The 19,138-nt window shown below is 45.6% G+C and overlaps 1 protein-coding gene across 1 annotated transcript in view; it reads left to right on the top strand.

Moving 5' to 3' along the window:
* ELAPOR2 (endosome-lysosome associated apoptosis and autophagy regulator family member 2) overlaps positions 1–19,138 on the top strand; it is a 139,007-nt gene that overhangs the window by 61,681 nt on the left and 58,188 nt on the right. Inside the window, exon 2 of the mRNA XM_048836524.2 lies at positions 913–1,033. Coding sequence (XP_048692481.2) covers positions 913–1,033 — 121 coding nt within the window. The remainder of the gene's footprint in view (positions 1–912; positions 1,034–19,138) is intronic.

Raw genomic sequence — 19,138 nt, 5'->3', positions numbered from 1 at the left:
TGTAGCTCACGAAAGCTTATGCTCAAATAAATTGTTTAGTCTCTGAGGTGCCACAAGTACTCCTAGTCCACAAGATGTGAGTTAAAATGAAACAACCACTAAAAATAAACCTGTCACTTACATGGGTCTACAAGATGTGCCCACACCAAAACAGAGTGATCCTGTGATCTTGTTACTGTGACCCTGATCTTTCCTGACCCTATTGTTTTATTCATTGGGGAAGGGTTTCAAAGGGCTCAGGGGTCAGATTTTCAGTTGCTCAGCACCCACGACTGTGGCCTGATTTTCAAAAGAGTTCGGCTCTCATTTAGTCACCTATGTAAGGGCCAGATTTCCAAAAGTGCTCCGTAGCCAACTGCTCACATTTTGATACTGCTGGTGAGATTACCAAATAAGCTCAGCAGCGAATGGCCACTTATTTGGGTTCCTAGGCAGGAAATGAGCACTTTTGGAAATCTGGCCCGTAGGGTCATGCCTCAATTAGAATGTAAAGGGAAGATTTTCAAAAATACCTAAAGGATTGAGGAGCATAAGTCACCGACTTTCACTGGGGCTTGTCCTCTTATATCCCTTGTGTGCTTTGCAAATCTCCTTCTAAGTTGTTTGGAGAAAGGAAAGTGGGTGGGATTTTCAATGACTCGGGAGCACAATTTCAATGGGACTTGTGCTTCTGAATCTCTTATGTGCTTTTGAAAATCCCACCCCAGTATCCTTCTGTTTGCTCCGTACACTGCCTAGCACACTTGTGCATGCAATATGGAAAATAAATGAGAACAGTGTGATGGGAATTATGCATGATATGTTGTAGATTATAACAGAAATGACAAAATACTGGATTCTTGATTAACGATCCTGGTTAAGTGGAGGAGCAAATGTTATGATGAAACTGAGACTCTTTGTAATTATTTGCAGACAGATTACCACTATGAATACACAGAATGTGACAGCAGTGGATCCAGGTGGAGGGTGGCTGTCCCAAATCCGTCAGCGGAGTGCTCTGGATTACCTGACCCCATGAAAGGAAAAGAATGCAGTACGTTTGCACTTTTCATTTTACAGATCTTTATTAGTAATGTTACTGCATTGGCATAAACTATTGGCACTGGTTAATTATCAGTTAGAGACGCAATGTGGGCTATTGGATAGTGCACTGGGCTGGGATTCAAGAGATGGGTGTTATTTCTAGCAGGGTGGATTTGATTTAAAACACTAGTCAGGAAGACTCGATTTAGTCATGGTTTTCCACATAAAAGTGCATTCTTGTTGGTTGTTATAACCTTAATACATATTCTTCACAACTCAGAGATAGATGTAGGTTTCATTTTTAGAAGGTACACACTATATACATTTTTAAAGTGATTTATTTTGAAAAATTTTCTGATTTAGTTTTACAGCTAATGAATGATTGTTTGGTTATTTCATTTACCAAAGGTAATTGAAGCAGATATTTATGAAGTCACTGGGAGGTGGACTATCTCCAATTCAACAGGTTAATCATTAATATTTGGAGGATTTTCTTGCCATGCTGTATTAGGAGGAGAACATCACCAGACATTTAAATTGTTTTATTTAACTAAAACAACAACGTTAAGTATTCTGGATTTTTTTCTTCAACAGCAAACCCATAATATTTTAACAAAACAAGCATATGTCCCTCGCTTCTCACATTTATCTCCAGACTTCTCCTTATTCAGATTTATTCTGTCCCCAACAATCTTCTATTCATTGAATTTTTTGAAACTTTGAATTTTTAGAGAGAGGTAAGGGATTGATTCTGTGTACACAAATTTGCAGAGGGACAATAGAGTTGAGGTCTGTTATTTCTCACCTCTATATATTATTTATTTATTTTAAAATATTTTTGCTGTTAACAAGCATGTTACCTCTGGAGACACAAATCCACAGTTTGAGAACTGCAAAACTAAGCATCTCTGATGGTATCTTCTAGACTGAGCTCTGAGTCCCATTGGGTAGATAGAAAGATTAACCTAAATAATCTATACAGAAGCCCCTGGAACCCCATAAGATTGGGTCCCTAATCCATGAACTATTGGAACTCATTTACAAAACTTTTCTTAAACATTACATGAATATATTGTCTCATAATATAGAATTAAAATTTAAAATCCCTATTCCATGATGAGATATCTTTGAGTTATAATGTATCGACATTGGTGAGGCCTCATCTGGAGTACTCTATTCAACATTGGTGAGGCCTCATCTGGAGTACTGTGTCCAGTTTTGGGCCCCACACTTCAAGAAGGATGTGGATAAATTGGAGAGAGTCCAGCGAAGGGCAACAAAAATGATTAGGGGTCTGGAACACATGAGTTATGAGGAGAGGCTGAGGGAGCTGGGATTGTTTAGCCTGCAGAAGAGAAGAATGAGGGGGGATTTGATAGCTGCTTTCAACTACCTGAAAGGGGGTTCCAAAGAGGATGGCTCTAGACTGTTCTCAATGGTAGCAGATGACAGAACGAGGAGTAATGGTCTCAAGTTGCAGTGGGGGAGGTTTAGATTGGATATTAGGAAAAACTTTTTCACTAAGAGGGTGGTGAAACACTGGAATGCGTTACCTAGGGAGGTGGTAGAATCTCCTTCCTTAGAGGTTTTTAAGGTCAGGCTTGACAAAGCCCTGGCTGGGATGATTTAACTGGGAATTGGTCCTGCTTCGAGCAGGGGGTTGGACTAGATGACCTTCTGGGGTCCCTTCCAACCCTTATATTCTATGATTCTATCTTAATTAAAACTATCTTTAGTTAAGTTTTTTCCTCAAAAAGCATTTTATCAAAAAAAATCCAATATAAAGAAAAAAAATCCAATTTTTTAAATTATTTTTTAAAAATCATTAATTTTTATCCACCCTGATTTCTAGCTCTCCCACTGACCTCTTATGTTACCTTGAATAAGTCATTTCCCCCTCTCACTGCTTTTGTTTCCCTTCCCATCCTGTCTTGTTTATTTAAACTGTAGGACAGGGACTGTCTTTTACTATGTGTAACCCACAGGTGAGTAAGTGGTACACGTTCCCCTCTGTGCTGATCTAGAGATTATATGAGTCTGTCACAGCACCACTTAGGCAACCACAGCTCTGTAGCTCATGCTTCTGTGCAGGCTCCTGTTTAATACATTTAGGACTCTTCTCCACTGGATTATCTCCCTTCTGGAGCATTGCTGCTAGGATCACACAGTAACTCAACCAGGTTGGGAACCAGCTGGATATGCCACTTGTTTTCCCCTATATTCCATTACTGAGTACTTCAATCAGTCTCAGCTTTATAGGATCTCAGGATGCCGCTCCGTTCAGTGAGAACAGCTGGTATCGTCCAGTTTTTGTGTTCATTTGCTTTTCTCTGTGGTAGGTCTCCTGTTTTAACTTTGATAAACTTCTGACTGAATTCTGATGGTTAAAGACTTCTTAGATTTGGCACCTCTCAGACTTGCATCCTGTAAGGATAAGGATAGTTAAATTCTGGAATAGTTTTCCAAGGGAGGTTGTGGAATCCCTATCCTGGAAGTTTTAAAGAACAGGTTAGACAAACACCTGTCAGGGAAGGTCTACATTTACTTGGTCCTGCCTGAGTGCAGGGGACTGGACTAGATGACCTCTCAAGGTCCCTTCCAGTCCTACATTTCTATGAGTCTGTAAACAGAATTTCAACACATCTAGAAAAATAATCAATGGCTTTTAGATAGGTATGACCCCTCTCTTCACACCGGTCTAGTGCTATTCTTTCCCAAGGCCTGTCCAAAAAATACTGTAAGTAGGAGAAACTCATGCTTTGTCTTTCTGGACATTCTACAAAGTTAGTGTAACCTACATAGAGGGGAGCTAAGTCAAAATGCTTACCAATTCTGTGCTACAGAACTCCTCTGACTTAAAGTATTTGCAGAGACCTGGAATTCATATCTTCGTGAGAAACTACAGCTGGATTTTCTATAAGAACCTTTTAAATACTAAAAGTGGAAATTATAATGGTGTTCACTTCGTTTTTCTTGTTAGGAATCCAGTACCAGTCTTTATCATAGATAAACTGTTACAGCACAGCAGTTACAATGCAGCCTAGCTAAATTAACATCACTAACTAGCGTTTTTTAAATGTTCCTTTAAAATGAAGAATATAACACAGGGCCTAAGCCCTATTTTTTATATATTTTAAATCTCACAAAAATGTGCATATATTGGGACTTCTGATAACCAGAGATCTTCTGCTATCACATAGGCTCACCCATTTACAACAAGATAAATCATTTAGTTGTATCACATAACCAACTGTTTTAGCATCCACGATATTAAGCACAAACACAACTTTGAATAAGAAAAAACTGACCATTACTATAGCTATTAGGCTGGCATGGTGTCTTTGATTCAATGATGTAATATAGCTCACAAAGACATCTGGTCTCCAGTCTGTGATTCCTCCTTTACGGTGTTTTCTCAATCCCAATGAGTTTTGTAAAATTACAGGAAACTGTATTGAGATCCAGCCTACGGATTCAGTCTGGTTATCCATGGCAGCCCTATCTTCTCTCTGCAGGGCAGGGCTGGATCTGACTGGTGCTCAAATGGCTGACAGTTTTGTACCCCTGAATTGAACTCACTACTGATTGGCAAGGAGCTTCCAGCTTCTAACTAAGGGGGCATGTGTGTACATTCAGGAACGTCTGCCCTTAATAAACACACAGCTTCAAAACAACTATTGAACACGGTTAATCACTTCCTGCACCCTGCTAGTGTGCTGAAATAGCAACTACTTATTTGCGGCCTGTCAAGGTTCCTCCCCCACTCTGAACTCTAGGGTACAGATGTGGGGACCTGCATGAAAAACCTCCTAAGCTTATCTTTACCAGCTTAGGTCAAAACTTCCCCAAGGTACAAAATATTACACCCGTTATCCTTGGAATGGCCGCTACCACCACCAAACTAATACTGGTTACTGGGGAAGAGCTGTTTGGACGCGTCCTTCCCCCCAAAATACTTCCCAAAACCTTGCACCCCACTTCCTGGACAAGGTTTGGTAAAAAGCCTCACCAATTTGCCTAGGTGACTACAGACCCAAACCCTTGGATCTGAGAACAATGAAAAAGCATTCAGTTTTTACAAGAAGACTTTTAATAAAAAATAGAAGTAAATAGAAATAAAGAAATCCCCCCTGTAAAATCAGGATGGTAGATATCTTACAGGGTAATTAGATTCAAAAACATAGAGAACCCCTCTAGGCAAAACCTTAAGTTACAAAAAAGATGTACAGACAGAAATAGTTATTCTATTCAGCACAATTCTTTTCTCAGCCATTTAAAGAAATCATAATCTAACACATGCCTAGCTAGATTACTTACTAAAAGTTCTAAGACTCCATTCCTGGTCTATCCCTGGCAGAAACCAGCATACAGACAGACCCAGACCCTTTGTTTCTCTCCCTCCTCCCAGCTTTTGAAAGTATCTTGTCTCCTCATTGGTCATTTTGGTCAGGTGCCAGCGAGGTTACCTTTAGCTTCTTAACCCTTTACAGGTGAGAGGAGCTTTCCCCTGGCCAGGAGGGATTTCAAAGGGGTTTACCCTTCCCTTTATATTTATGACACGGCCACTCAAGGCTCCATACTGCCACCTTGTCTGGGAATGTTTCCATATCAACTCAGAGCAAGTAGAAGCAGCGGCTGTAATTACTGCCCTGATGTTTTTGGCTCAACAACAGAAAACAGAATGAAACGGGGGTAACATTAGCGTGATTCCACCTGGCATTTTAGCTCCTGCCCTCTGCTGGGCCAGCACACTGACATTTAGGCTCCTTCCTGCCATTTTGTGGAGTCCCTTGCATATCCCTTTGACTGTGTCATACTGCAAGGGCCATAGGACAAGTTTCAGAGGCAAAGTTTAGTAAAGTCCCCGGTCGCAGCTAGCATCCAAAGGCCACTTACAATGAGCTGGGTTTTTTCTTTTAAAAAAAATATGTTGTGCACAAACAATATTAATTGTTTAAGTGACTTAACTTAGACAATAGAAAAAAAATTGATTGTGGACCTAATAACAGAGAAGAATTTGATGGAGTGCAGTCCACTGAAGTTGTTGACAAATTGGGCCAAATTCTGTGCTCACTTAACCCCAGAAAGGCTGAAATAACTCCACTGAAGTCAATGGTATGATTCAGTTCTGAGGCCTGCATTCAGCAAGTTGTTTGAGCATGTGCCTCGCTCCATTTAATTAAATGGGTCTTCAGCCCCTCTTTAAAGTTAGGCGCATGATTAAGAATCTTGTTGAATTGTGACCTGAGAGCAGAATTTGGCCTGATCTGTTGTTAGGGTTGCCAACTTTCTAATTGCAGAAGACCGAACACCCTTGCCCTGCCCCCTTTCCTAACCTTTCCCCAAGGTCCCGCCCCTACCCTGCCCCTTGTCCGAGGTCCCAGCCCCGGCTCACTCCATACCCCCTCCCTCCGTCACCTGATGTCTCCCATCCTTGCTCACTTGCTCATTTTCACCGGGCTGGGGCAGGGGGTTGGGGTGAGTGAGGGCTCCAGCTGGGGGTGCAGGCTCTGGTGTGGGGCCGGAGATGAGGAGTTAAGGGAGCAGCATGGGGCTCAGAGTGCAGGAGGTGGCTCTGGGCTGGGGCAGGGGGTTGGGGTGTGGGAGGGAGTGAGGGCTCCAGCTGGGGGTGCAGCCTCTGGGGTGGGCCTGGGGATGAGGGGTTTAGGGTGGGGGGGGCTCCGGGCTGGGGGCATGAGAGGTTTGCAGTTTGGGAGGGGGTTCCTGGCTGGGGCAAGGGGTTGGGTGTGTGGGAGGAGGTACGGGGTCTGGGCTGCAGGTGCGGGCTCCAGGGTGGGGCCAGAAATGAGTTCAGGGTGAGGGAGGGGGCTGGGGGTTGGGGTGTGTGAGGGGGTGAGGGCTCCGACTGGGGGTGTGGCCAATGGGAGCTGCAGAGCCCGTGCTTGGGGTGACGCCTGCGGACGGGCTGCGCACGGAGCCCTCTTGGCCTCCCCTCTGCTTAGGAACCGGAGGAACATGCTGGCTGCTTCCCGGGAGCCATGCAGAGTCGGGTAGGAAGCCTGCCTGCCCCACTGCGGCCAACCGGACTTTTCGTTGGTTTTCTATTCCTGTGGACAAATTGTTTGCATTCTGAAAATTTGCATTGCTGCCAGTCTCAGAGGTTTATCCGGAGTTTATTCTCAGGGCACGTCTTCACTAGCAACATTAAAGCGCTGCCGCGGCACCCCACGAGGGGAGTCGCTCCCAGCGCTGGTGCATTGTCTACAGTGGCACTTTACAGCATTGAAACTTGCTCCGCTCGGGGGGGTGTTTTTTCACACCCCCGAGCGAGACAGTTGCAGCCTTGTAAAGTGCCACTGTAGACAAGCCCTTAGACTGCGCAAATGTTGGTTGAAAAAGAATAGAAAATTGCTTTTAGTAGTTTTAATAGTTTCTCATATTTTTACCCTCTACTAAGCAAACAAATTTATTTAAATATTTAAATTTAAGTTTATTAAATAACGACATAACCAAGTGTTTACTGCATGGTCACTGCTCAGATATAGGAATTACTTCTCACACCTTTTAAAGAGGTTCAGAGTTTAGGTCCCTTGAAGCAAATGTGTGAATCATAAGAAATCAATATACTTTTTTCACCTTTCTCCATTTGACACTTGCTGATTTTGTTTTCTGCTCTCACTGCTGGACCTTGAAATGAACAGGGTAACTTTTTGGCAGCGTTGTTGTAGCGTGTTAGTTCTAGGATATTAGCAAGGAAAGGTGGGTGACGTAATATCTTTTAGTGGTCCAACCTCTGTTGGTGAGAGAGAGAGGCTTTCAGGCTACATAGAGCTCTTCCTTAGGTCTCTCACGATTACCTTGCTTACTTCTTCGAATAAGCACCACCAATGGAATTGGCAAAGCTCTTAGAATAGGGCATATCCATTCACACTCCCTCTCTTGGCTCTCCAGCATTAGGCTTTGACTTCACTGGCTTTGTTCCCCCAATATTTTTCATCTTTGATATCACCAGTGCAGCTGGGGGCAGTTCTGTAGAAAAGATGTTAATGACTGCTCCTGTTTAATCATCATGTCTTCTAGAGATGACGTATGTGGGTACATGTACACGTAAATACATGCACACAAGTACACATGCTTTTTGGTATCCATATTTTAAAATGTGCTTCCTGGATTGTAGGAAATTGATATTTTGAGATTATTCACTAAAAATGTCCTGAAGGGACATGCCCTTTCATCCCACCTCCTCTGGAGCTGATCACTTACTCTCTTACCTGCTGGTTCCTGTCTCCACTCATGGTCCCACTGACCTCAGAGGAACTGCTCAGGGAGTAAAGTGCCACTCAGCATGAGTAAAGGTATCAGAATCTGGACCTGAGGATGAGCACAGGCAGCTCCCATTGAAGTCAGTGGGAACTGAAGGTCGCTTAACACATAGGTTTGGCCCCTGACTTGCTAGATTTTTCTCTTAACTGTTGAAAGAGACGAACAGAAATAATTCAGTGGCCCAGTCCTGCAACCCTCACTTGCATGGGAAGTACTTAATGATTCAAGAAATCCCATTTACTTCGAAGGGGCTATTTGTGTAGGGATTACTTTAATAAATACAGGCTGCAGGACTGGGCCGTTGCATTCTCTCTCTCTGTCTTGCCTGTGAGAGGGTTTTATCTGCTTTCTAAGGAAAATTGGTTGCACTAACTAAAAAGGAAGATTTGCTTTCTCAGGCCCTAACTCAGAAAAGCACCATAAGCACGTGCTTAACTCCATCTCTAGCTAGGGCAGCATTCATGCATTTTTTAAACTGCAAGCATATGCACTGAGTCCCATTGACTTCATGTGTTGAAATGCTGCCCTGAATAAGGATGCTTTTCTGGACTGGGGTTCAAAGCTGTGTTTACATGGGCCTTTTCCCCCTAACATTCCCTAATATATCTTGACAGGTTTCAGAGTAGCAGCTGTGTTAGTCTGTATTCGCAAAAAGAAAAGGAGGACTTGTGGCACCTTAGAGACTCAAATAAATTTGTTAGTCTCTAAGGTGCCACAAGTCCTCCTTTTCTTTTTGCTAATATATCTTGTTATCTGAGGAGTCACCAGAAGGTGCTGTTACACATATTCTTTCAATGTCATATGCAGTGTTTTGTAGCCCTGTTGGTCCCAGGATATTAGAGAGTGGAGATGGGTCTAATAAAAAATATTACCTCACCCATCTTGTCTCTATAATAGTCTTTCAAGTTCTTTTAGTACGTGAGCAGAGTACAGTCTTTGAAGTAATGCTGTATTTGTTGTTTTTGTGATGTAGATTTTTTGCAGCAGCTTCTCCAAAACAGAAAGAGAGTTTACTCTCTGCCTTCATCTCTGCTAGAGTCAATTACTGGGGGTGGTGAAAATTATTTTTTTCTGGGAGGAATTGGCATTTAGACTAAGATTTCTGAAAGGAGGGTTTGCTCACATGACATTTGTGAACACTTCTGTGGTCTGACTGGTGTAAATAAGTTACACTAAAAACCAACAACCTGTCTCCAAGTTACTAATTTCTCTTCCAGCATGAAGCCAACCTCAAGGCCCTGACATCTGCTAGTACTCAGAGGAGAGGTGACAATATGTAAATGTGAGTGAGAGACGGGGAGACTATAAGAGGAGGCAGAAGGGAGTGCTAAATAAGTTGGGGGAGCTGTCAATATATTTTATGGTAACCCTTCTGCCCATCAGAGTTGGCAGAAACAAGGGCCGGGTTCAGTATCTAGGGGTTCTGTTCCAATAACACAATGCAAAACTGGCTCGAGCCCCCACCTAGTGACCTGGGACAAATATATACCACCTCCCCCATGCTCCTTAAGAGGAAACACTTCCCCTCTTGCAAGCACAGAGTCTGAGTGTAGCAAAAGCCTTTTAATAACAGAGAGAAACAATGTGGCATTGTGTTGGGGAAACACCACCAACAGGATTCATAACACAAACCATGAGCCAAAACCCACCCCAAGCAAATTGGGCCGTGTCTTTTCCCTTTGGTTCTTGAGTCCAGCAACCCAAAAGTCACCCAAAGTCCCAAAAGTCCAACAACCCAAAAGTCTCTGTCTCTGTCCTTGGTGAGTCCAGAGTTCAAAAGTTCATCTGCAGAGTTTTAACCCCCCCAGCCGGTGTGGAAATGGGGGGAGGGGAGTAAAGGGGCACCTTACATGCTCCGACAATTGACTCCCCCACCTCTCCATGGGTTTCTGCAGCAGCCTTCACCGCCAGCTGCTCCTCTTCAGTAGTTGTCCAGCGAGCAGCTCCTCTCTGGGAGCCAGCCCGCAAGCCACTCACCAATATATCTTCAGGCCCCCTACTATTTAACACAGTACTCAGCAATTTCAGCTCTTTAGTGATTTCATCTCATAGTAGGGGAGCCCCAGTGCTGGTACACTATTGGCCCAAAGTGAATTCAGTTCTGCAATCTGTAACCAGACTCCTAATAGAATCAAAATTAGTTCTGCTATTACACAGTGGAAAGAAGAGGAGGGGCAGTTAGCACTTAGGGCCCTGAGAAGGGAACCCAGATCACAAAGTACAAATGCCTATTACCAACCTCTCTCCATTCACTGTGTTTTGGAACCCATGTCCCTTGCCTAGCGAGTGCTACTTAGTTGATGGCGAGTCCCTCCATCATAACAAAAGGCCAAGTACAGTTCCACTGTCCTTGATTCACATAATCAGGATAACAATTTATTCTTCCTGCCCCAATAACAGAGACTGGGGATCCCACAGCAGCCAAAGTGACCATCTAGGTGGGGTGGGTGTGCCTATGCAAATGAGATCAGCCCCTGAAGTTCCTTTCCACAATCCACCACAACTCACCACCAGATGTCAGGATAGAGCTCATCCTGACTCTGCTTACATTTATAACTTCTCAGGGTAAAAGTGATGTATCACTTCCTTTTCTTAAGAGGAGACGATGTCTATAATATGAAAGACATTCCCTCCCAGATTACACTAGTTTTCAAGGTGATCACAGGCCTGACAGCATCCTTTTAAAATGAAGATTCAATCTAATCACTGATAGCACATCCAATATAACTATTAGAGAAAATGAGCAGGAATTTCTCATACTCTGTTGCAGAAGCCTCACATACATTATTCACATCAGACATTCTGAATCAATAAACGGAGGTTATAGGAAACATTACTAATAAGAAAGCAACAAGTCCTGCTTTCTATTAACTTTCTTGTGCTTTTCCCCCCTCTTCCCTCACATTGGTTCTTGTATCTTCTGGTTTGGACCTTTTGTGGTGTGGAGTATCCCAGCTGGACTGCCAGGAAGCCCTACTGTGTTGACCGCTCTAAATAAAATAAAATATCTGCTCTTCACACTATGTTGCCTTGCCCACTCCTCTCCTGGAGGCTTGTGCATTGGCATCTGTACAATCAAACTCAACAACCATTAGGAGCTGAGTGACAACTGCATATTGCTGCCATATGGTTACCTACCACTCCTCTTCTGAGCTGCAGTTTTAGCCTCTGGCCTCACCAGGGTGAGACAACTCAGCAGAGGGTTTGTAGGCAGAGTGGGAAACCACAGACTACTACCTGGAGCTCAGGCAAACGAGCTTTGAATGCTATGAGAGTGAACTGGGGCGATCTAAAGAAGTTGGTTGGGCTGATACACTGGTTTTAATGAGAAGAGACTCTCCATTGACTTCAGTGCTGTTACTCTGGGCAATCACTGTTACAATTGTTATCATCTGCTAAAGTGAGAAAAGAATCAGGTTCTGTCTTTAATAGTTGGACTCAAGGTTGAGGGAGCTACCCATGGTCTCCAGTGGAAGGCAGGAATCCACACAGGATGGCAATAGAGAAACACGTACTCAGTCAAGGCACAAACAAGTCTTGGCTGGGGAAAAGGGGCTGATGGGAAGTCTTGAAGGGGTAGAAATAGAAAGTCTGAGAGATATGGGGAAAGAGGATAGAAAGGGAGTGATGGAGAAAGATTCAGAAGGTCTAGAGGAGGTAGAAAAAAGGAGGAGGCCATGAGGGATGGCGGATGACTATAGAGTGAAAAGTTGGAACAGAGGTAAGAAGAGAATGAGATTGGGAGGTGAAAGAAGAAGATGAGAAGGGATAAAAGAAATGACACACACCAGGGTAATGTTAGTAAATTCTGTTTTATAATAATATTTGATGTCCTTAAGATTCAATTTACTAATGTAACCCTGATAGAGTGATTGGGAGTCTGGGGTCCTTGGGTAGATGGAGTGGATGGGGCAGAGTAGGAAAGGAGCAAGCAGAATGTTGTATTGAGATAAGTGAGGGAGGATCAAGGGCGCTCATTTTCATGATTCTGTTCCCACAATAAAAATGATTGATCTTGATTTTACCTAAATACATGAAAACATATATATGAAGCTTGTTTTAGATCTGGGATGCTAGAAAGTAGCGATAGCAATATTTACATTGGCATCTCGGAATGATTTACGCTTGGCATTTTCATTAACAAACCTCCATTAACCATAGAAAGTAAAGCAATGTTACATTTCTGTGTGAGTCACTAAAGGCCAAATTCCACTCTGAAATCTACTGATTTCAATGGATGGTGCACAGGAGAGGAATTTGGCCCTAAAAACCTTTTAGTAAGAAGTAACTGTTGCATGCCTGAATCTCTGTTAACTTTCTCCTCGTATAGCCATTTATACCTGTGCAAAGTGAGCACAAAATGCTACCAAAGGGAATTGGTGGTGCTTTGCATCCACTTAGCCTAGATGTATATAATTACTTAAAGGGCAAGGCAGCAGAGAAGGAGGCCCTGGCAGTATAGCTTGACACAGTGGGGCAGTGGGAGTTGATATGTAATAATACATACCAGCGCCTTTTATCCCTGAGACTAGCAAGCTCTACAAACTATAACTACCTTTGCTTGGTTTGAATGAATTCTGCTCTCACACTGCTGTAAATCTGAAGTAATTCCAGTAGTTTCAGTGGAACTACTCCAGATTTACACCAGTGTAACTGGTAGCACAATATGACCCATCGTTTCTAATTGCCACTGAAAGTATTTTCTTAATTTAAAATACCCATGAATAGGCATGGCGGGAATACAGCTCCTTTAGATACCTTCATGCTTAGTCGTATGTATTCGTAATACTTCCAATAAACTGATGCAAGTGGTCTCTGGATAGCTTATTCTTTTGTAAGCTGTTGTGTGTGTGTATATATAGGTATATACCCAGACTTAATCCTTGAACTATATATGGAAGCTCTCTCTGCTGCCAGTGGCCTTCCATACCAGGGAGAATATGCTCTAAAGCAGGGAGGCCCAAACATTTTCATAGTGTGAACCATGGATAAAATTTTCAAAAGCAACAAATTGACTTTGGAGCTGAATTCCTAGGCACTTGGGGGTGAGGGGGAGAGGCAGATTTTGAAAGGTATTTAGGCACCTAACTCCCATTGTTTTTGGCATCAAAGTCACATTGAAAGTTCACAATTATGTTCCTAAATGCCTGTCACTTTTGAAAATGGGAATTAAGCTCCTAAGCCTCTTGGACACTTCGGAAAATTTTACCCCCATTTTAACAATGAGATTATCTTGTGGACACCTCCTTTCTCTTCACAATCACCCATTCATCGTTATGTAACATTCATCGTTACGTAACATCGCTGTGGCAACTGCCACAATTCACATGAACAAGTAGTAACAGGAAAGGATTGAATGTACATTTAGCTGCATTTTAATGAAATTTTTAGCAGCTGTGAACAAGAAGAGCCAGCACCCTACAGCCAGTTGGTTATCTTTTTGTGGACCACTCGCAGGTGCCTCATGGACCAAGAGTTTGGGGACATCTTCTCTACAGAATCCCCAAAGGTTCTGTCAAAACCCACTCACCATCAAAATAATCCCATAACCATAACAGCCGATTTGGAGACAATAGATTTAAAAGGAACTTTTGCAGTTGACATGTGTGCCTTAGATTCAAAATAGGTTGGCTTTTTTTCATTTTCCTTTGTTGTTAACGACTGCAGGCAATGAGACCATAGCTCTGCTCATCACACAGATGCTTCTACAGCAATACGCTTCTCATCCCATTCCTCCCCCCCGTATTGCTGCTCGGTACTGACTGGAATAAACTCAAGTTATGCAGCTGTTCCAATGTCAAAAGTGCTTCACTTTGCCATTAACCACATTCAGCCTCTAATTGAACCTGGCAAGCAGCTGGCCTGCACAGAGCTAGTTTTGCTTGCAGATGTATGTGTTTTGACAGGAAGCACAGCCTCCTGTGGAATAAGGTAATATCTGGCTGATATAAGCTAGCAAATTTCAAAACAAAATTAGAGTGGGTGTAGCAAGGGGCATGGCCTCCCTCTGGGCCTGATGAGAGGAACCACCACCCACCCCCTAGCAAGCCACACCCACCCCGCCCAAAACAGGGGGGTGGGACAGAAAGTATAAAAGGCGGGCCCTACAGCTCAGTTGGGCCAGAGCTGGCAAAGGAGACAGCCGCCTCCTGCTCGCTGCTGGGGCTTGTGCCCAAGGGGGTCCTCTGCAGCACTGAGGACCCAAAGGGACTGTCAGAGCTGCCAACAAGGACGCCAAAGAGCTGCTGGGACTGCTGCTAGCTGTGTACCCCAGGGAGACAGAGGACCCCTACAAACTGAAGGTACCCAGCGAGGGGATCATAGGAAGTAGCCCAAGGACACCAGACAATAGTCCGGTTGTGTGGCCAGAATACTGGCCAGCGTGTTGTGGAGGGATCCCTGCAGATCCAATAGTGGAGCCCTCCACCACTGTTAGGGCCCTTGGCTGAGACCTGGTGGAGTAGGGTGGGCCCGAGTCCCCCTACCCACTGCTGCCAACCTCACTCCTGGGGTGGCAGCCTCCCCACCTTAAGCCAAGAGGCCTGCATTTGTCTGCCATCTGCCTGAGCCAAGACGGCAGGCCCTAGACTCTTTGGTGCTCCTCCCTGCCTGAGGGCCTGAGCCCCTAGACTGTTTGGTGTTCTGCCCTGCCTAGAGGGTCAGGGCCTGGGTCTCTGATGCTGCTAATTCCCCTTTATGCCGGTCTTTACAGAGACGCAGTAGTGAGGGAGCATGGCCTCCCTCTAGGCCTGACCCGGCAGGGACAGACATGACCCTCTACATGTGGTGGAGAACACAGGTAACCCCTGAGACAAGGGGCCTGCACATGCTCCTAGGTCACTGCCCACCCAAGAGACTACGATGGAATTGGACAAGTTTTTAAAATGGTGGGTTGAGAGCCAGCTGCAGCAACTGGCAGTCTAGCTCCAACAGCAACAGGTACAGCAACTTGGGGCCCAGGAGCAGCAGTTGATCAGGTAGGTGGGGGCCCAGCAGCAGGAATAGCAGCAACAATGCTTTCAGCAGCTGGACACCCTGCTTCCAAGCCCCTCTGGCCCTACTCCTGGAGGAGCGACAACCCCAACAACCACCAAGATGCCGGTACACCTCACAAAGATGGGGCGTGAAGATGACCCAGAAGCCTTCCTGAAAGCTTTTGAGCAGGTTGCTTCGGTGGCAGGATGGCCTCAGAACAAATGGACCACACTCTTGGCCCCCTACCTAATGGGGGTGGCCCAGGCTGCTTATTGCGGGCTCCCTAACAATGAGGCCTGCAACTATAGAGCAGTAAAGCCGGCTATCCTTGATGCTCTAGACATCACCTCTGACACCTTTTGGTGCCAGTTCCGGGGGGAGACCTACCCGCCAGGGACCCAACCCTGGGTCATGCCACACGAGCTCAAGGACACCTGCTGGCAGTGGTTCCAACCCGAATGACACTCCACTAGTGAAGTAGCCAAGCAGGTGTTCGTAGAGCAGTTCATTCACATTCTCCCACCCTGAGGGAGAGCCTGGGTCCTTCAAAATCAACCCACCACCTTGAGGGTGGTGGTTGGCCTAATGGAGGATTTTCTGGCCGCAGAGACCCCAGTAGCACCTGTAGCTGCAGCCACAGTGTGGAGCACCCTGGGCTCAGAAAGACCCTCCAGCCCTAAGACAGTGGCCTGGACAGACTCGAGCCACAATGAGGGACGCAGCAGCAGCTACCTGCCACAACTCGTCCCAATGTCCCGTGGAACACCCGCAGGCCACGGCAAAGGAGGGAAATCCCTGAACCCAATTGTTCGCAGAACCCCAAGTGCTGGGCCAGTCACACTGAGATTGATCCCTGTTTTGCTTGTGGTCAATTTGGACACCTTCAGCGACAGAGCCCAGTCACAGACTTCTCCTTTGGCCAGGTTTACACTGGAGAGGTCCATGCCCGCTTGTGTCCTACTGCTAAGGTGACTGTCCCCATGGGCCTCGGCAGGAAACAAGTGCATGACCGGGTGGACTCTGGCTGTGGGCAAACCCTAGTGCATCAGTGACTTGCCTTGGCAAGTGAACTTGCACTGAGCCAGATTCAACTCCTTTGTATCCACGGGGACTTGAAGTCATATCTAAGTGCCCTGGTACCGCTAACTGTGGACGGAGTGACCTGGGTAATGACGGCTGGGTTTGCCCCAGAGCTGCCTACCCCATCGTTCTCAGATGAGACTGGCCAGAATTCACTCAGGTTCTGCAAACTGCGAGCCTCTGGGACTCACTGGTGCAGATGGCTCTCGAGGGAGACCCCCTTGAGGGCAAGGTTGAGGGGCCCAGGAAGACTAACCCAGGTGACCCCTCAGCCCCACCTGGGGCTTTTGACACCCCAGAAGGATAAAGCTACCCCGGTTGGACGGCGGGGAAGCCCTGCTGGACACGGGAGTCAACTTCAGTAGGGACCAAAGAGAGGACCCCACCCTCAGCTGGGCCTATGAACATATAGCGTATATCAACAGGATGGCGACGGATCTGCAGTGAGCGGCCCAGTGGCCATGGTTTAAGTTGACAGAGACCCTCAGACCCATGAGCCTCATTCCCAGCTGGTCGTGTCCTAGTGTCACTGGTGGGCAGTACTGAGATTAGCCCATGACATCACTGCGGCTGGCCATTTGGGACAGGAGAAGACCCTGGCCTGGGTCTTGGCCCGGTTCTTTTGGCAGAGCATACACTGGGACGTCAAGGATTACTGTGTTTCCTGCCCAAAGTGCCAACTGGCAGTGCCTCTGTGGGTACAAAATGCCTCACTGATCCCCTTGCCAGTGGTAGGGATGCCCTTTGAGAGGGTTGTGATGGACCAGGTGGGGCCACTCACCAAAAGCGTCACCTCTTCCGCTACATTCTAGTAGTGATGTACTATGCTATCTGCTTTCCAGAGGCCATCTCCCTAAGGAAAGCCACCGAATGGATCATCGCAGCTGAACTCCTGAATATCTTCACCTGGGTGGGTTTACTCTGGGAGACAGTTACGGACCAGGGGACAAACTTCACCTTCCAGCTGCTCTGCAAAGTCTGTGGTCTCCTAGGGATCCAGAAGCTGCAGACATCAATCTACCACACCCAGATGGATGGATTGGTTCAACTGGGCCCTTAAAGAAATGCTTTGGAAGTTCCCACCTAAGGACTTGTGCCACTGGGATCAACTGATCCCCCCCTTACTGCTTGCCATTAGGGAGGGGCCACAAGCCTCCGCCAAATTCTCGTCATTTGAGCTACTGTATGGTCACCAGCTTTGGGGTTTGCTTGACTTAATGCGGGAGACCTGGGAACAAACCCTGTCCCGGACCCAGGGGCTCTTACGGTATGTCCTGCAACTGCAAGGTAACTGTGGTGGCGGAGCGCGAAGAACCCCTGCTCAGGGATACCCACACGAAAGAGGAGCAGAAGCAGACCAAGCTGCTGCTGGAGGCCTTTTCCAAAACCTTCACAGCCTTAACTGGACAGCACACCATCCAGAGCAACCCAGGGGAAATTGCTCGTGAGGTGACAAGACCTCTCCCGCGTCGAATGCGGGATGTGATAGAGCAGGAGGTCTAGGCAATGGCAGATCTAGTGGTAATTGAGAAGTCACAGAGCGAGTGGTGCAGCCCCATAGTGCTGGTCCCCAAGCCAGATGGGACCTTCTGGGTCTGCATTGATTTCTGGAGGGTCAACACTATCTCTAAATTCAATGCATATCCAATGCCCTGGATTGACAAGCTACTTGACAGACTCGGAGAGGCCTGCTACATCAACACCTTGAATCTGACCAAGGGCTACTGGTAGATCCAACTGGAACCTGGATTGAAGAAAAAGACAGCCTTTGCTACACTCTGCAGGCTCTACCAGTTTACCAGGATGACCTTTGGCCTTCATGGAGCCCCTATGACCTTCCAGTGTCTGATGGACCATCTGCAGCCCCATATTGAGTACGCCGTGGCCTATTTGAACAATATAGTGATCTACAGTCACCACTGGGTGGACCATCCAGACCAGGTGGCAGCCGTCCTGAGGACCCTCCAGGAGGCAGGGTTGACTGCAAACTGTAAGAAGAGCCAGATTGGTTAGCAAGAGACCACCTGTGGCTGTACTGTGCTGTCAGTATGGCAGTGAATTTCTCTTGGATACCGATCCCCTATTTGAAGTTCACAAATTTGGAATATGTGGTTCAGCAATATTCTCAATTTCTTTTTAACAAAACAAAAACATTAAAAAAATTTCTGGGAGTGGATAACAGGCTTAAACAGCACCACGATATGTCTTGCTGTTTTTCCCTGATGGCTTCTCTTCCCACTCTTCAAGGAAAACACCAAGAAAACAAAACAGGGAAAGATTAGTGTTAGTATTTATTTATTAATGATGCTGTAACACCTTCATGATTAATCAGAGATCGGGGTGTGTCAAGGTTCCTTCCCCACTCTGAACTCTAGGGTACAGCTGTGGGGACCTGCATGAAAACCTCCTAAGCTTACTTTTACCAGCTTAGGTTAAAACTTCCCCAAGGTACAAACTATTTTACCCTTTGCCCTTGGACTTCCGCTGCCATCACCAAACATTTATCTGGGTTTATTTTTATTAGGAAAGCGTTGTTTGGAAACGTCTTTCCCCCCCAAAATCCTCCCAACCTTTGCACCCCACTTCCTGGGGAAGGTTTGGTAAAAATCCTCACCAATTTGCATAGGTGACCACAGACCCAAACCCTTGGATCTTAAGAACAATGAAAAAGCATTCAGTTTCTGAAAAGAAGGATTTTAATAGAAGTAAAAAAGAATCACCTCTGTAAAATCAGGATGGTAAATACCTTACAGGGTAATTAGATTCAAAACATAGA

Source organism: Caretta caretta, chromosome 1, assembly GCF_965140235.1.
Source record: "Caretta caretta isolate rCarCar2 chromosome 1, rCarCar1.hap1, whole genome shotgun sequence".
NCBI lineage: Eukaryota > Metazoa > Chordata > Testudines > Cheloniidae > Caretta > Caretta caretta.
Note: the sequence above shows the minus strand (reverse complement) of the source record. Positions and strands in the feature narration are given on the sequence as shown.